Source organism: Cinclus cinclus, chromosome 29 (assembly GCF_963662255.1).
Source record: "Cinclus cinclus chromosome 29, bCinCin1.1, whole genome shotgun sequence".
In the NCBI taxonomy this organism is placed as follows: Eukaryota; Metazoa; Chordata; class Aves; order Passeriformes; family Cinclidae; genus Cinclus; species Cinclus cinclus.
Genome location: NC_085074.1, coordinates 2,689,058 through 2,710,716, shown reverse-complemented (window position 1 = coordinate 2,710,716; position 21,659 = coordinate 2,689,058). Strand labels below are relative to the sequence as shown.

Sequence of the window (21,659 nt, the reverse complement as noted above, 5' to 3'; positions counted from 1 at the left end):
ACTCAACGGCCCGCGATCACTCCGCCGGCTCAAAGAGTTCCCCCCTGTCCCCGCCGAGCCCCGCGGACCCCCGGGGCGGAGCAGCGCCGAGAGGTCACCCCCATGATCCGCCCTCCCTGCGGTGCTGCCCGGGGCCGCGGTGGCTGCGGAGAGCTCCGGGCAGGGAGAAGGGGAGGGAGCGCGGAGGGATCCGCAAGGGCGGGGCGCGGTTTGAAAGTGTGAGGCGGGCCGGGCGCGGGGCTGAGGTGAGGGCGGCTGGGCAGGGAGCGGGGAGAACTGGGGGGTGACCGGGAGGGCATGGGGGTACCCGGGAGGGTGTGGGGGTACCCGGGGCGGGGAAGGCCCGGGGGTACCCGGGAGGGTGTGGGGGTACCCGGGGCGGGGAAGGCCTCGGGGGTACCCGGGAGGGTGTGGGGGTACCCGGGGCGGGGAAGGCCTCGGGGGTACCCGGGAGGGTGTGGGGGTACCCGGGGCGGGGAAGGCCCGAGGGTACCCGGGGTGGGGAACGCACCGAGGAAGGCCCGGGTGTATCCGGGAAGGTGTGGGGGTACCCGGGATGGGGAACACACACCTGGGCAACCCCTTGGGTGATTATTTTTTTTTTTCCTCCTCTCGTCTGGTTGCTGTGATTGTGGCCATAGGCCACCGCTGGGGCCTGAGAGCAGAGAAAAAAAAATAAGGAAAAGGTTCTGCCCAGGTGTTGTGAAGCAGTTTAATGAATGTAATTTTTGTTTCTGAAAATGTGCATATTTGTAGAAGCGAAGTTTCAGTCACGTTATTGAGCTGCATGGCATTAACTTCAAGAAACTAACTGTAAAGGAATTGGCTTTTTCAAGTTTCTACTTAAAAGCTAGTGGCGTTTTAAAAAGAGTTTTTGCAACTAGTGTTATTTCTTCTGATTTCTTTCCAAGACTTGTCTTCTCTTTCTGCTGCTACTAATTAGTGTTATTAAAAGTAGCATTAAACTGCTGATATTTATTGTAACACTTGGAATAAAACAGTTGCAGTGTGATTGTCATTAATATATTTTATATATGTATTTTATATTAATGTGGAATCACAGCCTTGTGGCTCCTTACCCTGAGCCACTCCTCTGTGTGTTTGTAATGCAAAACATTGGTTAATAATAATAATAATAATACAGGCTTTTATTGCTCTGTGTTTGGTTTTTGTTTTTTTTTTTTCCCCCCCTGGTTCCTGCCCCCCGTGTCCTTTCCCTGCAGTTTTCTGGGGATAAATTTCCCTTCTCAACCCACTGTTAAACACCTTTTCCAGGAAAAATGTGGATTTGTGAGAAGCTTGCCTGTGGTAGTGAGCTCTTGCTTTTAGCAAGCAATAATGTTTTCTTTTTAATATGAATCTGCAATTACAGGAGCAAAAGGCTGAGTGAATGTTCCTTCAAACAAGTCCCCAACGATGCTCAGAGGATCTAAAACTCCCCTGAAAGTTAAAGAAAATGAGAGTGGTTGTCCTGAAGAGAAGGAAAAGGTTTCTTTCCCTCCATCAAGAGACCAGAAGAGCTGCAAAGTGACCAAATCCAAAGTCATCAGACCATCCAGAAAGGAGAATTTCACTGATGGGAACCAGACACAGCCACCAAAACGTGCCCTGAAATGCCCCAAAAGCCGCAAGCAGAATTTGGGTCGCCCCCAGGGTGATGGGAGCTGTTTTGGGGTGTCTGGGGGGGATGTGCTCAGTGACCCCCCCTTGCCTTTGCACACCAAGGAGGATTTTTCCAGCAGCAGAGCTGCTCCCTTGGGAAATGACTTTGCCACTCCTCAGAGGGGCGAAGTGGAAGGAAAACCTGATTTTGGGCTATCTGAACAGAGGAAAAAACCTGTGGATTTTGCTGCTGTGATAAGTGCTCAGTTTGGGATTGCTCAGGAAAGTTCTGGCAAAGGACCCATGGGTGAGGCTGGGGTGACAAATGACCTTTGTCCTTCTCACAGGGGCTTCTAGTCCAGCCTGGTGCCAAAGGATTTAATTTAGGGCAGAGTGAGGTGATCAGAGTTTGAATATGTCTGGGAGCTCGCTCTGAGAAGCTGTTGCTGCAGCATCTTTATAGGATATCCCACATATTCCTGTGTCCTTAATTATGCCATTTAACTCTGCAGGTTGTCTACACAGTTAAATGCTCTGTGTTTATCTCTCTTCAGTGTCTTGAGTTTCACCAGGGAATTGCAAGACAGATTCTGCAAGTATTGCAGAGCAAGCAATTGAAAAGCTAAAAGGCAGACTTGGTTTGTGATGATTTGCTTTTAGGCACTTAATTTGATTTGCTCAGGGAGGCTTCTTGGGCCAAGCAGCTAATTTTGTATCTTAGAATAAGCAGCATTAATCAACCTTGAAAAGGATTCAAAATTACCATTTTAAAGCTTTAGGTAGGACAAAACATTTTTGTGGTTTTGTGCTTTGTTTTTCTTTTTAACCACTCCTCTTGTCCCCTTTTCAGGGCCTTCCCCAGCTTCACTAAAATTTAGGAGAAGATCAACAATTGGCTTGAGGGGCTCACCAGAAAACAACTCCCTGATCCGCTACCTGGCCCAGCAGAGGAGCAGCAGGCAGAAAGAAACTTTCACCCAGGTGAGAATTCCCAGATTTCTGATGGGAAAATTCCATTCCCTCCAGGAGCCACCTGGTGCTGGGAGAAGGGGAGGCAAGGCTTGGGAAGAATCCAGCAGAAGGGATAATAACCATGGCATTAATTTGCTGCTGTGCCTTGGTCACCTGACTTCAGGACAAGGGGATGTTCCAGATTTTGTTCAAACTGTGCAGAGGCTGGAATTTCTTCTCCATGTGTTCAAACTGTGCAGAGGCTGGAATTTCTTCTCCATGTTGAGCTTGCTGATAAATTTTAGTTTTTGTTACTTTCCTGTGTTTGCTGCAGTTGGTTTTTGGGTGATTAAAGTGTTGCTGGTTCCAAGTGAAGTTAATTTCAATTGACTTGGTTAATCAGATTTGTTCATAACTTGAGCTATCTTGGGTTGTCAGAAAGCAAATTCTAGACTAGAGGAACAGATTAAATGCAATAAAATGTGCCAGATTTCTGGGTAAGCTTCCTTTTTTCCCCCCTTATTTTTACCCTACAGATGCAATTGGAGCCAGATTAAACCTCAGATTCTTTGTGTTTTATATCAAAGTGCAAATACAAAACGTTAAAGCTCCAATGATGAGGGGAGAAACCTGATGGGGTTAATTTTGTTTTGACAGATCAGTCCTTTTCAACCTGTGAGGTCAAATGTGAGGTCACTGAAGGACAAGATCGATTCTTTCCAAGCCTCCTTTGAATCCCTGCAGGAAGCTGAGGGGGAGCCTGGGCTCTCACACCTGGGGCAAGGAGGTTCCTGTAAGTTGGTTAAATATCCTGCTCAGTGATTTACCTTAACTATCAGCTCTTCCTTTAGGATAAAAGTATGAAACTAGAAATACTTATCAAACAAAATAATCTTTATGAGGCTCAACACGGGTGTTTGTGCTTGGTTTGAGGTTTGTGTTGTTGGTTTAAACCATCTCAATGCACCCTGATTAGTGGTTTCTCTGAAAATTTGTATTTTTGGGGATTTTTCCTTAGTTTTAGTTCCTAGATTTGTACTCTTTGATGGATTTCTCAATGAGCATTAATGTTTTTCCGTGAAATGGAGAATGGTTTTTATTTCACTTCTCTGTTATTGCTGGTCTTAATAACATTCATGTGAAAAGAATAATTTATTTTGTCTTGAAGGTTGGTAATGTTATTTTCAAAGTAAATCTAAAAAATGTGTTCTTCTCCCTGCCTAGAACATTACCTGACTTTTTGCACCTCTTGATGAAGAAATAGAAAAAGAGAATTAATTGAAAAACCTGAAGTTTGTCTTTGTGGTTTGTTTGGATTCTGTTTTATTTTTAATTGATGCAGCTCAGGACAAAACACCTTTTAAAAAAGAGCCCAGCCTGGAGCAGTGGAGTGAAAAGTTCATGTTGGCCAACAGAGGAGCTGCTTTGAAAGAAAATATAAATGAAAATGGGAGCAGGAGTGAGCTCAGGATCTGCAGCATCTTGTCCCCACAGCGAGCTGTGACTGCCACTGACCCTGCTGCTGCAAAGGTGCTTTGAAATGGGGACAAACCTCTCACTGAGACATTAAAATAAGCAATTTCTTCACTTGCCATGTCTAATACTGCTAAGCATGTCATTAAGCATTTTCTAAGCATTTCCCTGGGTGTTTTGGGAAAATAAATTCAGCTGAAGTAATGGATGATGGAGAAAACTAAAATCTATATCTGTGGGGTTAAAACCACACATAGTTTGTGCTGTTGTAAAAATTCTGTAATTTTTTCTTTAGGAATGGGTTTATGAGCAGCAAAATCCTATTAAATCCTTGGAGACTGTTCTGACTGGAGATACCCTGGAAAAAGGCTGTGGTAAGAGGATTCAGCACTGTTGTAATCTTTGTTAAACTCTCATTAGGAAATAAAAATACTGAAATAGTGATCAGGAAATATTTCAGCTGACATTTGTCATCTTGCCTACAATTTAGGACGCTGTAGAAACCCGATGTAACTTTTCCTTCAAGTAATGCTCCTTTTTTTTGGTATGTTTTACACATTTCTGAACATAACAAATGTACACGTGGTGCAAAAAGAGCCAGAATTTACAGACTGATGGATTTTTGTGGGGGTGTTTCTGCACAGGATCTGTGGAGATGTGTGCACTTCTGTTCATGGCTTTTGTACTGAAGTGCTAAAAAGTTTTGTGAGTTTTCCTTCAACCTTTGTGTCACAGTTCTGTTTGCTCTGCAGTTCACAGGTGTCACCACAGTGGCTCTGGCAGTGATGATGTCTCAGACCCCGGAACAAGGAGAGCTGGGCTTGTGGAAGATGTGAACTTGGAAATTCTGGGAGGACTCCAAGGCCCTGTGACACCCCTGGGACCAGGGGACACTGAAGATGTGAGCCTGGGAATGCTGAGGGGACTCCAAGGCCCTGTGTCACCCCTGGGACCACGGGACACTGAAGATGTGAGCCTGGGAATGCTGAGGGGACTCCAAGGCCCTGTGTCACCCCTGGGACCAGGGGACACTGAAGATGTGAGCCTGGGAATGCTGAGGGGACTCCAAGGCCCTGTGACACCCCTGGGACCAGGGGACACTGAAGATGTGAGCCTGGGAATGCTGAGGGGACTCCAAGGCCCTGTGACACCCCTGGGACCAGGGGACACTGAAGATGTGAGCCTGGGAATGCTGAGGGGACTCCAAGGCCCTGTGACACCCCTGGGACCAGGGGACACTGAAGATGTGAGCCTGGGAATGCTGAGGGGACTCCAAGGCCCTGTGACACCCCTGGGACCAGGGGACACTGAAGATGTGAGCCTGGGAATGCTGAGGGGACTCCAAGGCCCTGTGACACCCCTGGGACCAGGGGACACTGAAGATGTGAGCCTGGGAATGCTGAGGGGACTCCAAGGCCCTGTGACACCCCTGGGACCAGGGGACACTGAAGATGTGAGCCTGGGAATGCTGAGGGGACTCCAAGGCCCTGTGACACCCCTGGGACCAGGGGACACTGAAGATGTGAGCCTGGGAATGCTGAGGGGACTCCAAGGCCCTGTGACACCCCTGGGACCAGGGAGCTTTCCCAGCAGTGACCTCTCCCAGAGCAGCTCCCTGCTGAGATCCATCCTGAAGAAAACCCCAGGGAGGGAGCTCAGGGACAGCCCCAAGGTTGGTTCAGTGCTTTGAGGGTGAGCCTGAGGGTGCTTTGGTGTCTGACTGCTGAGGATTGGCAATGGTTTGGAAATGATTTCATGGAACGTTGACTGGTGTGAGTCACTCTGTAATTCATGTGAGAAAACTGAACACTTAATTTTTGTGAACTGTCCTGGAACAGAGAGTTAGAATTTCCCAGGCACACACAGGATGGGTTGCAATCTCAGTCACTCATTTCCTTGGCCATCTGCACTTGGGGTGCAGTAGATGGGCTGGGATTGTCAGTATTTGTTAAATCCACCCCATTATCACTGCCCCAGGTAGCTGCCTGCTTTCAGCCTGCACCTTCCAACAGCTGCAATATCCAAGGTGACACTCGGTCATTTTGGGAGCTCTGCTTGGAGCTTTCAGGTTGTGAGAGGATCTGGGGGTGTCCCAGTTGCACCTGAAGGGGTGACAGACAAAACAGACATTCCAAAGGTCTGGAAGTGCCAGGACACAGGGAATGGCTTCAAACTGACAAAGGGCAGGGATGGATGGGAAGTTGGGAAGGAATTGTTCCCTGGGAGGGGCTGGGATGGAATTCCCAGAGGAGCTGGAGCTGTCCCTGGATCCCTGGAAGTGCCCGAGGCCAGGCTGGAGCACCTGGGACAGTGGGAGGTGTCCCTGCCATGGCAGGGGTGGCACTGGCTCATTTTAAGTGATTTTTAAATTCATCTTAACTCCCTTCCCACCCCAAGCATCCCATGAAATGAGCGTTTTTGACTTCTAGTCATGCAGCAAACAAGTAGGTTTGGTTAAACAGAAGGACTGATTATTAACTGCTGCTTGGAGGGCAATATTTTAATTAAATTTTATTGTTCTGTATCTCTTAAATCTGACAGGAATACTTAAACAGTGCCACTGACAGAGGAAGAGATGAATCTGCTGCAGTCTCCAGTTGTGTAAAAACCTCTGAAACGTTGAAAACAGGTCAGATTCACCTTTCTAAGGAAAAAAAAAATCCCTTGGCTTTCTTAATTTCTTTTTTAAATAAATATTTATATTTAAGACATTTTTATATTTTATTTAAAATATTTTATATTTGCTATAAATATAAAAATAATAAATATAAAATATTGTGTGGGATGATAAGGTTTTACCTCTTTGCTAATTCTGCTAATTATTGGTATTAATCACCACTGAATGACCTCCTTGTGTTATCCTGCTGATGACATGGAAAACAAGATTGCCAAGGAAAGCAATGTCTATAAAAAAAAAAATTAATCCACCCCAAAACTTGAGAAAGCCTCAAACACCAGAATAGAATCCTTGATTTTTAAAGGAATTTTTACACTTTTCAACTGAAACTTGGGGAGCAGGTGGTCATTTTGAGTCTTTCTTTCTTAATTTTTTCATAAATCCAGAGTGAAAATCCTGGCTGGCCTCATGTGAAGTTGCTGTTTTGCTGATTGTTTGGGTGGTGATTTTTAGAGGAACATTTACATCTCTTTCAAACCCTCTGCTCTGTGCCAGTTCTCCTTCACTCAGCTATTTATTTCATTTTGTTCCAACAGAGACAACTGCCAGTCAGAGCTCCAAAACACCAAAGAAGAAAAAAGTGACTTTTGGGGAAGTTCTGAGCCCTGAAATCTTTGACCAGAGCCTGCCTGCCAACACCCCCTTACGCAGAGGAGCCTCCCCAGGCTGTCCCCAAGGACACAGCCCCTGGGCCAGGCCAGGACTCTCCAAGGAGCCTTTGCCCCTCCTGGATTTTGGTTTGGATGAGGTGAGATTGTTTGACTGGTCAATTCTTCATTTCCCCCCCACCAGCTGCTTGGCTTTTGGTGTGGTTTTTTTTTTTTTGGGCATCCTCAGAAGGTTGTTGAGATGTTTGAGCAGAGAGGCTGGTGAGGGGTTTGGAACACAAACCCTGTGAGGAAGGGCTGAGGGAGCTGGGGGTGTTCATCCCTGGAGAAAAGGAGACTCAGGAATGACCTTATCCCTCTCCAGCTCCCTGAAAGGTGCCTGTGCTCAGGTGAGGGTTGTCTCCTTCTCCAGGCAGCACTGACAGAACCAGAGCACACAGCCTCAAGCTCGTGTCCAGCTCCCGTGTCCCATTCCCTGCCCAGCTCTTCTGGGTCTCCTTTGCAGTGACAGAAATCCAAGTCCTGCATTTTGGCCACAAAAAGGCCTGGAACGTTCCAGGCTGGGGACGCTGTGGCTGGACAGTGCCCAGGCAGGAAGGGACCCGGGGACACTGATGGACAGCAGCTGGACATGAGCCAGCACTGTGCCCTGCTGGCCCAGAAGGCCAATGGCCCCTGGGCTGGCTCAGCAATGGGGTGGCCAGCAGGAGCAGGGAGGTCACTGCTCCCCTGGACTCGGCCCTGGTGAGGGCACACCTGAGTGCTGTGTCCAGTTCTGTCCCCTCGCTTTAGGAAGGACCTTGAGATTCTTGGGCAGAGAAAGGCAACGAGGCCGGTGAGGAAAAACCTGTGACAAACCTTGTGAGGAAATCCTCACAAACCCTGTGAGGAAGGGCTGAGGGAGCTGGGGGTGTTCATCCTGGAGAAAAGGAGACTCAGGAATGACCTTATCCCTCTCCAGCTCCCTGAAAGGTGCCTGTGCTCAGCTGGGGTTGTCTCCTTCTCCAGGCAGCACTGACAGAACCAGAGCACACAGCCTCAAGCTGTGCCAAGGGAGATTTAGGTTGGAAATCAGGAAAGCTTTTACAGAAAGAGTGATCAAGTGCTGGAAATGGAGTGCCCACCCCTGGCTGTGTTTAAATGAACTCTGGATGTGGCACTGGTTTATTTGAGGTGCTGGGGCTGGGTGGGACTCGATCATCTTGGGGGTCTCTTCCCACCTGGTGATTCTGTTTTACAAAGAAATTGCTGAAATATAAAGGTGGAGTCTTCATGGAGTTACAGAATCCCACTGAGAAGTTGAGTTTTTAGCAATTCTGAGCAGCACTTTGGCCTGGAGAGCTCTTCTAGGTTTCTGAACCTTGAAATGCTTTTCCTTTTTCTTGTATTTTGCTGCTGTGTTTCTTTTTGCCACACAGAGCAAGGGATTTTTCTTTAAAGACCCAAAATAAAACCACTTTGTCTACAAACACTGCTGGACAGGGTCCATCAAATATCTGCTGCAGCTTATTGTTAAAATATCATTTTTTGTTTGAAGGAAGGTGTTAAGCCTCTCCCAGAACTCCTGGAAGGTTCTGTTGCTGCAGAAGCCCCTTCACCTGTTGAAAATGCAGAAGGTAACCCCCAGTTTGTGTTTTTATCTCTAGATAATGAAGCTTTTTGTACCTGAAAATTTAGACTTGAGGGTTTTGATTTATTTTTGGTTGTATTTTTTTATACAGTGGATAATTCTTCAAATTTTTCAGTTGTGAAATTGTTTAGCACAAATATTTAAATTGTGCTAAAATTTGAATGCTAGCATTTAATTGAAGTTTTCTTTACTGAGCTTTAGCTTAACTGCATCTTGATTAAACTTGTGATTTTTTTTTTTCTGTGAAAATTTTACTGTTTTAAGTATTTTTTTCTAGAATCTTGATTCTGATACTGTAATTTTGATGATTTTTAAATAGCAAGCCAACAACAAAAGAACTGAATGTGGATTGTACATATTTATCTATGAAAGCTATAGCTGTTTTAATTATTGTTACCAAATCCTGCCAAGTTGAGTTTTCCTCTATTTCATAGAGCAAGGTAGAATTTTTTTATATTGCCATATTTGATAGCCCTCAAGATTAAGTTTCTACTCAAGACTAAAGTGGCTGGAGTTCATAGTACCAGAAATGATGTAGATAATTTCCTCCAAATGTGATTAACTTGTATTGAAACTGATTAAAAGTCCTTTTTGGTTTTCATTTGTAGTAGCAGAGGCTGACAAACCTGACATAACTTGTTCTTCTGCTAAAAGGAAGGTGAGTTTCCTTAGTGATAAAATTTAATTTGTATTTTTGAACTTCTCCAGCTAGAATTGTTCCCTTTTTATCCCTCTTGATGCATAAAAAGCTTTTCCAGCCTCAGGTATGAGGATTATCTGTATCCACCTATATGGAAATACCTCCTGTTAGTGCCTTGAGGAAATGAGATTTTGTTTTTTTTGTAATGAAAATGATTTTCCAATTATTAAAAATACAGCCTGATACTTAAATTGACAATTTCTATTGAATTTTCCAGGAGCTTTTCCAAATAATCTGACAAAAAGTTTTGGTTGCTGGAATTTCAAGGCTCAGAATTGATTGTACAAGAAGTGATTTCTGTGTGGTGGGAGGGGAAGGCAAACAGCAGAGGAAGAAATAAAAGTAACTCATTTTCTTAAACAACTGAGGGTGAAAATGGACTGTATTTTCATCATCATACAAACTGGACTGGACTGTGTGAAATGAGTCTGTCATGTTTAATTTCCAGTTGTGCCAACCCCTAATGAGGTGATGGCTTAATTGCATTTGATTCTTGTGCCTGCTGGGCTCTGGTGTGCCCCCAAGCACCCCCAAATCCTGTTCCCAGCAGGGCAGGGCCGTGGCAGAGGACACTGACTGCAGCAGCTGGGGAGCCACAAACCCTGAGGGTGACAAAACCACTGAAAATCCACAGAGGAGCAAGATCCAGAGACAGAAGAACCCAACCACAGCTGCTCCCAAGAAGGCCAAGGTGAGTGCCAGCCACTGCAGTTGCTGAATTCTGCTTTTATTTTATTTTTTTTTTTTTCAATTATTTTTATCTATTTCTCTCTAAGTGTCTCTCATTGTGTCTTACAGGATTATTTTGATCTTCCCGTTGCTGCCAGTAGTTTCTTCTTCTTCCCCATCTTGTTTTTCTTGCATTTCCTGCCCCATCCTTCTTCCCTACTGACCTGAGGGCTTTTATTTCTCCAAGAGGATTTTTTTGGAGAGAGGTGTTTGTGTGTCACTTTTTTCAGACTTGAGGGCCAACAAATGAGTTTGTGGTTCTTCCCTTACCAAGTTATTGCAGAGCCATGTTAGAAAAGTCATTCTTTTTTTGCTTTTGAGTTTTTAGATGATTCTGTAGCTGGCTGAAGTGGAACCTTCCTTTTAGGGGAAGCAGTTGTCATCCATCAGAATCCAGCAATGGGGTCACTCATTGAAAAATATTGTGGAGGATGATTAAAATTTCTTTATTCTCCTTCTCAATCTTTTCAGAAAACAAAATACCCAAGCTTTGGGAAAAGAAGAAAGAAAAAAGTCAAGAAATCTTTGTATGGGGAAAGAGAAATGGCTTCAAAGAAACCCCTTCTCAGCCCTATCCCTGAAATTCCAGAGGTTTTCTCTTGTGCCTCCTCTCCAAACTCACCACTTTTTACAGGTAATCTGGGTTTTAGTTCTGTTTTGCTTTGCTCTTTCTGTTCCTTTATTTCAATTGTTACACAAAAAAAAAAAAATATTTTTTTCACTTTTAACTGCTTCTGTAATAGCAGAATCCGGAGGATCTAATCAATTAATAATGTCCAACTGATAAATTCAGTTCTTGTTGGACTCCAGTGTAAATATGACAGAAAATCCAACTCTTTACTTTGGGTCCTGCTGTTTTCATAATCTTTGTTCTGGTGACTTGGGCATGAAGAGTTAAGGGATGTGCAGAGCTTTGATGGGTTTGTTCCCCATTGTTTATCCTGGATGACTGTTTAGAAGGTGATTTTTATATAGGTAAATAAGCAAAAAAATAAAGGGGGGGAGCAACCCCCAAAAAAACAAGGGAGAAGGGGGGGGGAGCAACCCCCAAAAAACCAAAGGAGAAGGGGGGGAGCAACCCCCCAAAAAACCAAAGGAGAAGGGGGGGAGCAACCCCCCAAAAAACAAAGGAGAAGGGGGGGAGCAACCCCCAAAAAACAAAGGAGAAGGGGGGGAGCAACCCCCAAAAAACAAAGGAGAAGGGGGGGAGCAACCCCCAAAAAACAAGGGAGAAGGGGGGGAGCAACCTCTCCCCCAAAAAATAAAGAGAAAAGGATGTGAGCAACCTCTCCCCCAAAAAATAAAGAGAAAAGGATGTGAGCAACCCCAAAACAAAGAAAAATGGTGTGAGCAACCCCAAAACAAAGAAGGGTGTGAGCAAGTGAATGGTGAGTGCAGTAATTCACAGGAGAGGCTGAAGAAGAGCAGAGTGCTGTTTGCACTGGCCAGAGGATCTGTAAGTCAGTGGCCTGACCCGTGTTTTGCTGTCCTCCAGAGAGCACGGCTGTGGCTGAGCCCGAGCCCGGGGCCCCTCCCCTGCGGCCCCGGGCTGGAAGGACTCATGGCCGGGGGCTCCCGGAGGAGGCAGCAGCCCCCGGCCCCGGGCCCGGAGCCTCCGAGGTGCCGGGGAGCCTGGAGCCAGCTGCTGCCACTGCTGCTGAGGTACTGCTGGGCTCTGGGTCACTCGCTGGCCTCTGGAGGGAAAGCTCTGGGTGGGATTCAGCTGGGGGGGGTGGGTCTCCATCCTTGGGAGGAGGTGTTGGGCGTTCAGAGCTCAGCCGAGCCTCCGCGGGTGGAACGCGATGGTCTTCGTGCTCTCTTCCAGCCCTGAGCATTCCAGCCTTCTCTGCTTCCCGGGCAGCCTCAGTTTGGCCTCAAAGTCCCAAAGTTGTTGGGATTTTGGAGACTGATGTGCTGAGGGGAAGAGTAGCCAGTTCAGCTCTTTGAAAGTAGTTTTTTATGGATTATCTCTTGCCTATATTAAAAAAAAATAATAAGAATTATCATTTCTTTATCCCCCCAGTTTTCAAATGCAGTGCCAGATGCAAAAGGTGACTTGGATGCATCTGAGTATTTCCAGCAAGGCAAAGAGACTCCATGTGGAAAAGAAGCAAAAGCAAGCAGTTCCTTGTTAGAAAAGGAGGAATTACAAAGGAATCTCCTAAGTGGGCTGGAAATTCTGGAACAACAGGATGTACAGGAGGGTGCCCAGCGAGCCAAGTGCCCTCAGAAGGATTCTGTCAGAGGTCTGGCAAGGAGGAGAAGAAGAAGCAGCAGTGCCTTCTACTTCCCTCCTGTGGAAAACTTGGAAATAACCGGGGCACATCTTCCAGTTTGCTCTTACAACGTGGAAGAAGTTCTGTCGGTGTCCCAGGTCAAGGAGGGGTCCCTGCAGGCCGGCAGGAGGAGCAGCAGGGCCAGCGCTGAGCTCAGGGTGAGGCGCAGCATGAGGCTGAGCAGGGATGCAGCAAGTGAGGGGCTTGCATGGATCCAGCTCCCCAGAGAGGCTCCCAGGCAGCCTCCCCTGGCCCCTGCTCCCAGAGCCAGGAGAAGCAGCAGCAAAACATCTTCACACGTTCACCACCGGGAGCAAAAGCTGCTCCCCCTGCCAGCCCCGGGCACGGAGAATGAGGGCTCTGCTCCTCTGGCTGCTGCTCCTGCCAGGAGCTGGAGGAGGAGGAGGAGCCTCTGTGAAGACACAGCTCGGGAAACGCCCTGGGTTCCCACCCAGAGGAGGAGAAGCACAAATTGTGGGTGTGGGAAGGACAGGAGTAACCAAAAACACTTGGAAGCAGCAGAAACTCTTGAGCTAAGGTTGAAAGATGCTGCAGGCATCTCTGATTTTCTGAAGTGAAGGTGCTTCTTGGAGCTCGTGTTGTCTCTCACGTGCAGTTGCCTTCTCTTTCCCACTTGTAGTTCCTCACTTATTTTCTTACTCCTTTTCTGGACAACTTGGAGCTCATTTTCCTTGTTTTTTGATGTCTAAAATGCTTGAAGATCTGAACTGTGTGGCAGACTGGCTCTGGTGCAGTTATGGCAGGTAATAAAGAAAATAAAATTCTTCTCCCTGATAAATGTGAGTTTGTCCTTAGCAGTTAAACCAGGGTGTCAAATGTATCCTTCCAGCTACTGCTGCTCCAAGGGTTTGTTTCCCACGTGCTTGACCATCCCCTGTAAATTACTGCTTTAATCTGCATATATTTAGTGTATAAATACACTAAGAAGAAATTGTCTGCAACAACTGAAGGAATCACTTCTTGAAAGGGAAGAGAAGGAAGTGGGGAACCTGTTTGTGTCTTCTGAAAAGGCTTTGGGCATGAGCAGAGGTGGAGTTCCTTGGACTAAGATTTTGTGTTGGAGTTCATAAATGATTTGCTGATGTAAAGAGTGGTCATTAAAGGAAAAAAAAAAATGCTTTTAAATCTTGATTGTGTAGCAAATTGTCTGGCAAATGGAATCGGCTGAGGGGAGAGAAAGCTGTGCTTCGTTTCCAGCCATGTGTTTGTCCTGATTCTGTGCCCTGGTGGTCCCTGTCACCTTCCTGGTTGCGCTTTTTCTGGAAAAAAGGGGTGAGGAATGCAGGTGCTCTGCTCCAAGGTTTGCTGCTGCTTTCATTTTTCATCCTGGGGGGTTCCAGCTCGAAGGGATCCCCGTGCCAGCCTGGAGGAAATGGTTTTGGTCTAACACAGGCCCTTCTGTGACCTGGATTTTACCATGAGTGATGGATAAAATCCTTTATGTACTTGGCTGTTTTTATAGAGCTTGAAAGCAACCAGAGCACTTGGATTTTTATACCTCTTTCTCCCAAGACAAGAATTCCTAAAGCAACTTGAAAGGAGCTCCACTATTTAAGTGTTTGAGTTACAGAATCATTGGGGTTGGAAAAGAGCTTTAGAGATCAGAGTCCAGCACTGTCCTGTGGCCCATAAACCACATCCCCAAGTGCCACATCTCCATGTCTTAAATCCCTCCAAAAACAGTTGCCTTAATGTTTGATCTGGGGATTTGCTTTGGGGTTAGGTTTGGGAGCAGGCTGGGGCCAGTTCTTGGGTTGGATGCTGTGCTTGGCTGCCAGGAGAGGGCAGGCTGGGCCGAGCTTTCTGCTTGGAAAACAATGTCATGGACAAAATCCGAGAGGCTGGCTGAGGTTAAAATGTAAAGCTCAAAAACTGAGTAAATTAGTAAAAATAGCTGCTGCTTTCACTGTTCAAAACAAAGCAGCAAGTGAGCTGTGCACTGGAATTAAACTGGAGAAGTGAAATGGTGATGGACTGGGATCAGCTGGGAGTTTTATATGGAAATCATTTTGTTCTGAAGCAGAGTTGTGCTTGAGCTGTCTGGGTGTCTGTGCAGGTGCCAAACGCAGCACCGGGTGCCACTGAGGCTGTCACCTGCTGAATTGCAGACTGGAGCAGTGGGGTCAGAGTTGTCCTGGAGGAGGAGGAGGCAGTGAGGTGCTGTGGTTGGTGCAGGACGGGTGGATCCCAGTGCTGCTCTGAGTTCAGGCACGGCAGCACGGGGGGCTCTCCCTCAAGGTTCCCTGGGGGGCTCCGAGTGCATTTCCCTGGCAGGAGGAGAAGACAGCTTGGCTTTTCCTCCTGGCACAGCTGGCTGCAGAAGGGTTGTTAGGATTCATTTGTGGGTGCTTGATGGCAGTGGCAGGGTGAGGAAACCAAGAAAGGAAAAGGTCGCAGTTCTTTCCAAGAGGTATTTCTACTTTATGGTGCGTTTCAGTTCCTTTTGTCCTTCTCTGGATAGAATTTATCCTCAAAATATTTTGTCTCCTTAATCTGGAGAGGACTTGAACGAGCCTTCAGCTGTGCAGAAGGTGCAGAGGTGGGAGGCAATAATCTGTTCTCCATATCTGCAGTGAGAAGGATAAGAAATGTGTTTAAATCAGAATAAAACATCTCTGTTAAACATTAAGGAAAAGTTCTCACTGATGGCCAAGCAGGGGAATAGAGGGCCTGGGGAAGTGTGGAATCTCCATCACTGGAGGCCTTCAGGAACAGATTAAACAAATATCTGTCAGGAATGACAGATGATCCTTCCTGGGGCAGGGATAGGCTGGGATGGCCTCTGGAGGCTCTGGCTGTGTTTTCTGATGTGGAGATTGCAGGAGCTGACGTGGGGCTGCTGACCACTCCAGAGCTGAGGGGGAATCTGTGGCGGAGCAGGGAGCTGGGGAATGGCTCAGCTGGGGGAGCTGGAATTTGGGAGAGCTCCTCGTGCCAGGCCCGTGCAGTGTCTGGGGCCCCGAACACCCAGATGTCCCCCGAGTCCTGCTGTGCCTCGGAGCTCACCGAGCTCCTCAGAGCGAGCAGCTGCAGCTGCTGCTGCGCTGACACACGGGGTGGGAACGGCAGCGTTCCTCCACTGGCACATCTGCAGTTCCAAAACCAACGCTGCCCTCTCCCTGTGCCAGCAGCTTTCCTGCAGCTGTCTCAGGGGCCGTGGTGGGGGTAGGAAATGAAATCGAGGTGTGTGACAGCAGAGAGGGACTTCATCCGTTTGTGGTTCTGGTTTCCAGCTCTGCCTGAAGGAGATTCCAGTGGCTTTATCCCATTTTTAGGTGCTGAGCTCCAGCTCAGACCATGTATCATAGTGGCATCTAAATAAATCCACGCCATTGCCATTCCTCTTCCACAGGGAGGCTCCTCTCCCTTTGGAGGCCTTTTGTAAAGATGAAATTGTGTTTAAAAATACTTCCCTGCTTTAATTTGTGTGGACTTTAAACGACTTCAAGCAGGTCCAAGCCAGCCCCGAGTGTGGATTGGTGAATAATTGCATTTAGCAGCTCTCCACATAATTACTGCTCTGACTGGCAGGGAGGACAGTGCTGGGGCCTGGGAAGGCTGATTGTTTTGCAGCTCTGTAATTATGATGTTGTTAATAAGAGTAATTACACATCACTTTTGTGAAGTGCAGTGGTGACAGATTTTTCAGTGCTGGATATCTGGCAGCTGTTTCCAAAAGTCTCTGCTTCACTTTGCTCAAAGAACAATCCTTATCCCTCAATTCTCCAGGAGATCTTCCAGGGATAGTGTTGATGTTTCCCAGGAATTATTTTATGCCATTATTTTGCCTTAATTAAGGTGCACATAAGTTATGAAAGTGGGGATGAGATGACCAAATTTCTCCCCTATGACTTAATAACAGTTAAAGAAGTAATAGTTTTCTCATCCTGACCTGATAAACAGGAAACAAATAACAAGAACTGTGTATGCCATTTTTATTTATTTCCCTTTAAAATAATTGAAAATAAATCTGGTTTTCAGCTGATTTTTCTTTACTTTCTCCTGACTGATTAGCAACAGAAGATGCTGAAACACCTGAGTGCTGCCTAGAAATGTCACTGTTGTGGGTTCACCTTCATCAAGCTGTTGTTCAGAAATGTTTAGGAAGTTTGTGCTCGACTCTTCCTCCTCCTCACTGTGAATCCTCTCGCTCTTAGACCTGGAGAGACTTTAGTGATGACCAGGGAAACAAAGAGCAAAGGATTGTTAGAGCTGCGGACAAGGAGATGGAGAAAGGGGAAAATTGAAGAAGAATGGCAGGGATGGCTTCAACACACAGGAGCAGCAATGGGCAGGGGAAGAAATTGCATTTTCCAGCTGCCAACAGGTAGGTGAGCACTAGGAATAAAGAAATCAAGGGTGAGGTATTCCTTCAACATGGTTTCGAAGTGAGGAGGCAAAATCAAAATGTTTTAAGCCTCCATAAGGTCCAGTTTGCCCGTGTCCCAGTGGAGGAGCTGGAGCTGGGAGACAAGCAGCCTAATGTATTAGTTTAGTAATTAACTCCTGTAAATTGTGCATAACAGAGCAATTAACTACTTTAGCCAGGCTTGGGATGGGGAGGGAGCAGGAAAACCTGTGTGCTCTGGGAGTGAGGGCATGGAACAGACTCCCCTAAGCCAGGCCTGCAAAAGCTGGTGTTAGTCTTGGGTTATTTCCAGTGACCCCTTGACTCCCACCTTCCTGCCCCCTGCCCGTGTTCAGGGCTGGTCAGGCAGCTCTGTTTTTGGAAGGTAGAGGAGACAGATATAATGAATGGCTTTTATTGTGCAATATTTCAACCCCTTTTTGACTGCGTTCGGATGGGATGGAAAATGTTCCACCCCGCGCCGCAGCCAAGAAAAATAAAAAGTATTCCCTGAACCTGGCTGTGTGCTTCACTCAAACTGGCAGTAGTTAGAGCTCCACTCTTAAACAAGAATTTACTTTGACAATTTTTAGGCCTTGTTCAGCTGAATGTAACAGCCAAAGAAAATACTTGGGGGAGAAAAAAATTAAATAATACATATATTTACAGCTTGCAGGTGGCATTAATTTTTTGGGGGTCAGACTTTTTAGGTTTAAGGATCCCTGTAAAGTTGGGCTGTAGTGTAGATTTTTATAAAACATTCTTAATTGTCTTTTTTTTTTCTTTTTAAATTAGTTTTGGTTTTTTTTTTATGAGAATAGTCACTCTGAAGGAAAGTACATTTTATGTAGCTCCCTGATGGGTGATAAATCGTTGTGATTCAAGGCTTTAAGGGTTTAGGGTTTACCAAGAACCTGAAAAATCTGCAGCCACAAGCCCCAGCAAAGGAGCAGTAAAAGCTCTCGACAGAAGCCTGCAAAGGACTGGCCTTCAACTCCTTTGAGTTGGGTTTAAATCCTTTTTTGGAGCCTTTACTGCTGGGTTTTAGCTTTGCCAAGCCCTGGCACGCTGCAGCTGAGATATTCCATCCTGTGCAGTGTGTTTTATGGCCTGAACAATCCCATTTATTGATGATAACAATAACAACAACAACAACACCTTTTAATTCAGTCCCTGTGCCCAGAGGTCTCTGGAGAGTTTGAACAACGAAGGAAATAAAATTGAATTATCAAACCAGCCACGTCCCCACCCTACAAAGCTTTTATTCCTCACAATCCCTCTCTACCAGCAAAACCCCTTTGAACAGATAAAAAGCCAAACTTAATATTTTGTATTTAAAGTGATTAAAGTAGATGAATGAGCCTGGTTTTTAAATCGTGATAATGAAATTATTAAAAGTTACTGAGTGCCTCAAAGTCTGAGGAGAAGCTGCAGCACAAATGATGCCCACTCCTCGAAATCCCTGGTGTTGTACTAAACTAGACAAGGTAGGGATTGGAAAACTGGGAGTTTCATCCCCTCTCTGCTCTGGCTTTGGGATCGTGCTGTTCTTGAATTGAGTTGTTGCTCCTTTTCCTTGCTCTTTGTCTTGCCAGCACAGGGAACATCAGGGTGGAAAACAGGGATCCAATATCCCCATCCCTTAAATCAGCTGCAGATAGAAACTTCACCCTGCCATAAATAACCTGCCTGTGGCACCCAAATGTTTGGACAAACAAATGCCTTCAGTCCCACGTTCAGCAGGTCAGAAATGCTGGGTTCTGGCAGTAAATAATATTCACTAATGCAAATCTATTAAGGTTCTAAGGGAATTCACATTTGAACTGGGATTTGGAGCTGTTGAGTGGCCTCGGGTGTGCCATTGAGGAAAAAGTAATTGTGTGGGTACAAATATTAATGAGGAATGAAAGGGTCATTTTACTCCTTCGTCAAGGAAAAAAAAAAAAAAAAATCCCCAAAAACCCCCGAAGTACCCAGGGTGTGTTTTGCAAGGAAAGCTTTGTGAGGTTTGTGTAAGGTAACGTGTGCATGGAGCTTGTGTCAGTGCTGAGCATGACTAATCCCAGCTCTGGAAGAGAATCCCAAAATGTTCATTTTACATTTGTTTTTTCCCAGCTCTCCCCCTCCCTGCTCCTCACAGAGCTCTGTTGTTTTCCTGCTGCCTCCTGCTCTGCCTCTCTTGAATTTCCTTGTCCCCAGTGCTTCCTGCCCCTGTTTAACACCAATGCCCAGCTCGAGTGCCAGATTTATTCGGAGAGATTGTCCAGAGAGGGAACCAAGCACAGGGAAGATGCGTGCACAAAAGCTGGGCGATGCAAGCTTGCCTGGCAGGAACTTGTCGTGGTCCTTGGAATGATGCTCCCTCCAGCAAGGCTCACTCCCAGCCAGACCCGTGGTGCTCGGTGCCCTGGAGCTGCCCCTTTGTGCAGGAGTTAAGAAAAGGATCAGGCTTCAGGCAGAATTAAACCTGTGGTTTCCTCCTGGCTCACGGAACAGCCCGAGCCTCCAGCTGTCCCTCTTTTATTAGCAAGGCAAATACCTGCTTCTGAAAATGTCTGGGTTTTTTTCCCTCGTTCCGCTAAGGACTGGGGACTCAGGCTGGTAGTCGAGGAGAAGCCTAAAACTAAATCCTAGAACTTTCCATTTCCATCTTTTCAGCCTGCCTTGCTTTCAGCCTTGAGCGCAGCACAAGCCGCGTGCCTGTGCCAAAAGCTGTTTAAACAATATTAAGATGTTTTCTTCAAACTTCTCCCTAGGAAGATACTCTTTTTTGAGAGGAATGTTTTCCCCGGAGCATTACATCATGAGCTGGTTCAGTTCTTGGAGTAAGAAATTGGACCAAATGGTGGGGAAGGTCTCCAGGGGAAACATATTTCTGCTGTTAAGTATTCCCCCCAGGAAGCTCAGGAACCACTCACGTATTCCCGTTCTGTCCACATTTAGCCTTTCACCTTGCTGCAGCTGAGCACGGGGAAAGGGGGGGCTGGACTTTTTTTGGGTTTTTTTTTTTGTTATTTTTTTGAGGAAATTTGACCTTTCTTTGTTTTTGTCATTACATTTCCCCCTCTCTGATCCGAGCTGGGGTGATGGGTTCTCTCATTCCTCTGACGGTGACGCTGCTGATGGTGCTCTGGGTCTGTGTGCAAGCTGCTAATGAAATCTTAATTAGGGAAAACTTCCTTGGAAACTCTGGATTTAGGAGGCTGTTCGAGGATTAAAAGGAGAGGAACCTCTGAGAAGTGCAGAGGATGGAGGGATTTGGGTGGATTAATGGGACAATGTGAGCCATGTTGAGCTGCAGCAGGATTGTGTTTCCTCCTGTGTGGGGACCATTTCCCCATCAACCATGGAAGCTCCTGATAAGGTTTCCTATATCAAATAAAACTCTTAGAATGAGGAAAAATATACTCCTTAAATGTACTAGTGCAGATCAACAGGTTTTTTATTATTATTGCTCTTTTTGTTTGTTTGTTTTTCTCGTATGGCAGCTCTGCTCTGCAAAATTATTCTTTGAGAGCTGATAAACTGCAATTCACACTTTGGTTCGAAGGACCTGAGAGCAAGTTGGACTTGGAAGGTTTTGAATTGTTTATCTTCACCTCACACAATTTCCTCAGAGGATATCCAATGAAAATCCAAACCAGTGGAATAAAACTTGGAAGAAAAAAATCTCTTGGGCAAAAATGCCCCAGGGCAGGGCACTGAGTGGTTCAGGAGTGGCTTAAATTGGGCTGTGGGGATGAATTAGAGGTGAACATGAGCTGTGTGCCCCAGATTGGTTTGATGGGCACAGAGAGAATTTTCATATCCAAACCTTTTGTTTTGCACCTTCAATCACAAGCTGGGAAAAAAACAAAACCAGGCAAAACTTAATTAAATTTGGTTTTCTCGCTGGAAGGTTCTGACACGTGAAGATCAGAAGAGGTTGAAGCGAGGGTCAAGCCCTGCAGATGTTTCCTCCATTTTTATTTGATATTTAATCTTTCTAAAAAGCGGGGGTTTGCTGAGGCTTTTTTAAGGGGGGAAGAAAAGAAAAAAAATCACAGGCAAATTTTTAACTGCTCCTAACAAGAGAGCCTGTGGAGCTGGGGCAGCTGCTCAGGGCCTGGCACTGGAACTGGTGACTGGGAATTGGCACAGGCTGTGGGAGACTTTGGCCGAAGCATCTTTCAGTTCTGTAATGAAGTTAAACACCCAGTAATTACCCAGAGCTCGTTAACTGCTGCATCCAGGTTATGAGCTCATCCCATGACAAAGTGGGGAGCAGATAGTTTAATTTGATGTAATTTGATGGAAGCGTTGAGGGCTCGGAGCAGCCTGGACAGGGGAAGGTGCCCGTGCCCACGGCACGGGATGGGCTCTGGGGCCCCTTCCCACCCAAACCATTCCACAGTTCCCTGAAGTTTGGGTTCTCCTGCCACTTGGACTTGAATTCACAAACTCATTCTGACTGCAGCAGTGTCTTTGTTTGGACATTTCCCAGAATCTGTGGCTCAAACCCCTTTTTTTTTTTTTTTTTTCTTTTTTCTTTTTTCCCCAACTGTGAGCTCCGTGGATGTGAAGCCAAAGGTTTCCTCCTGCTCCATCCTCGTGCTGCAGGGAACTGCACGGGAGAAGATGAATGTGCAAAGACACATTTCCTTC

The 21,659-nt window shown here is 46.2% G+C and overlaps 1 protein-coding gene across 2 annotated transcripts; it reads left to right on the top strand.

The window, feature by feature from the left end:
* Positions 1 to 996: 996 nt before the first annotated feature.
* Positions 997 to 13,653, top strand: CDCA2 (cell division cycle associated 2). Of its 2 annotated transcripts, none has more exons than XM_062510571.1 (14): positions 997 to 1,909; positions 2,453 to 2,583; positions 3,211 to 3,346; positions 3,896 to 4,083; positions 4,322 to 4,400; positions 4,779 to 5,698; positions 6,568 to 6,655; positions 7,240 to 7,451; positions 8,849 to 8,927; positions 9,550 to 9,599; positions 10,192 to 10,332; positions 10,842 to 11,004; positions 11,866 to 12,032; positions 12,394 to 13,653. In XM_062510571.1, exons 1-14 carry the CDS (start codon positions 1,417 to 1,419, stop codon positions 13,222 to 13,224), a joined length of 3,678 nt encoding a protein of 1,225 aa, XP_062366555.1. In that variant the 5' UTR covers positions 997 to 1,416; the 3' UTR covers positions 13,225 to 13,653. The 2 variants fall into 2 exon arrangements, with proteins under 2 accessions (XP_062366555.1, XP_062366554.1); XM_062510570.1 differs by having other exon boundaries at positions 10,189 to 10,332.
* The last annotated feature ends 8,006 nt before the right edge of the window (positions 13,654 to 21,659 follow it).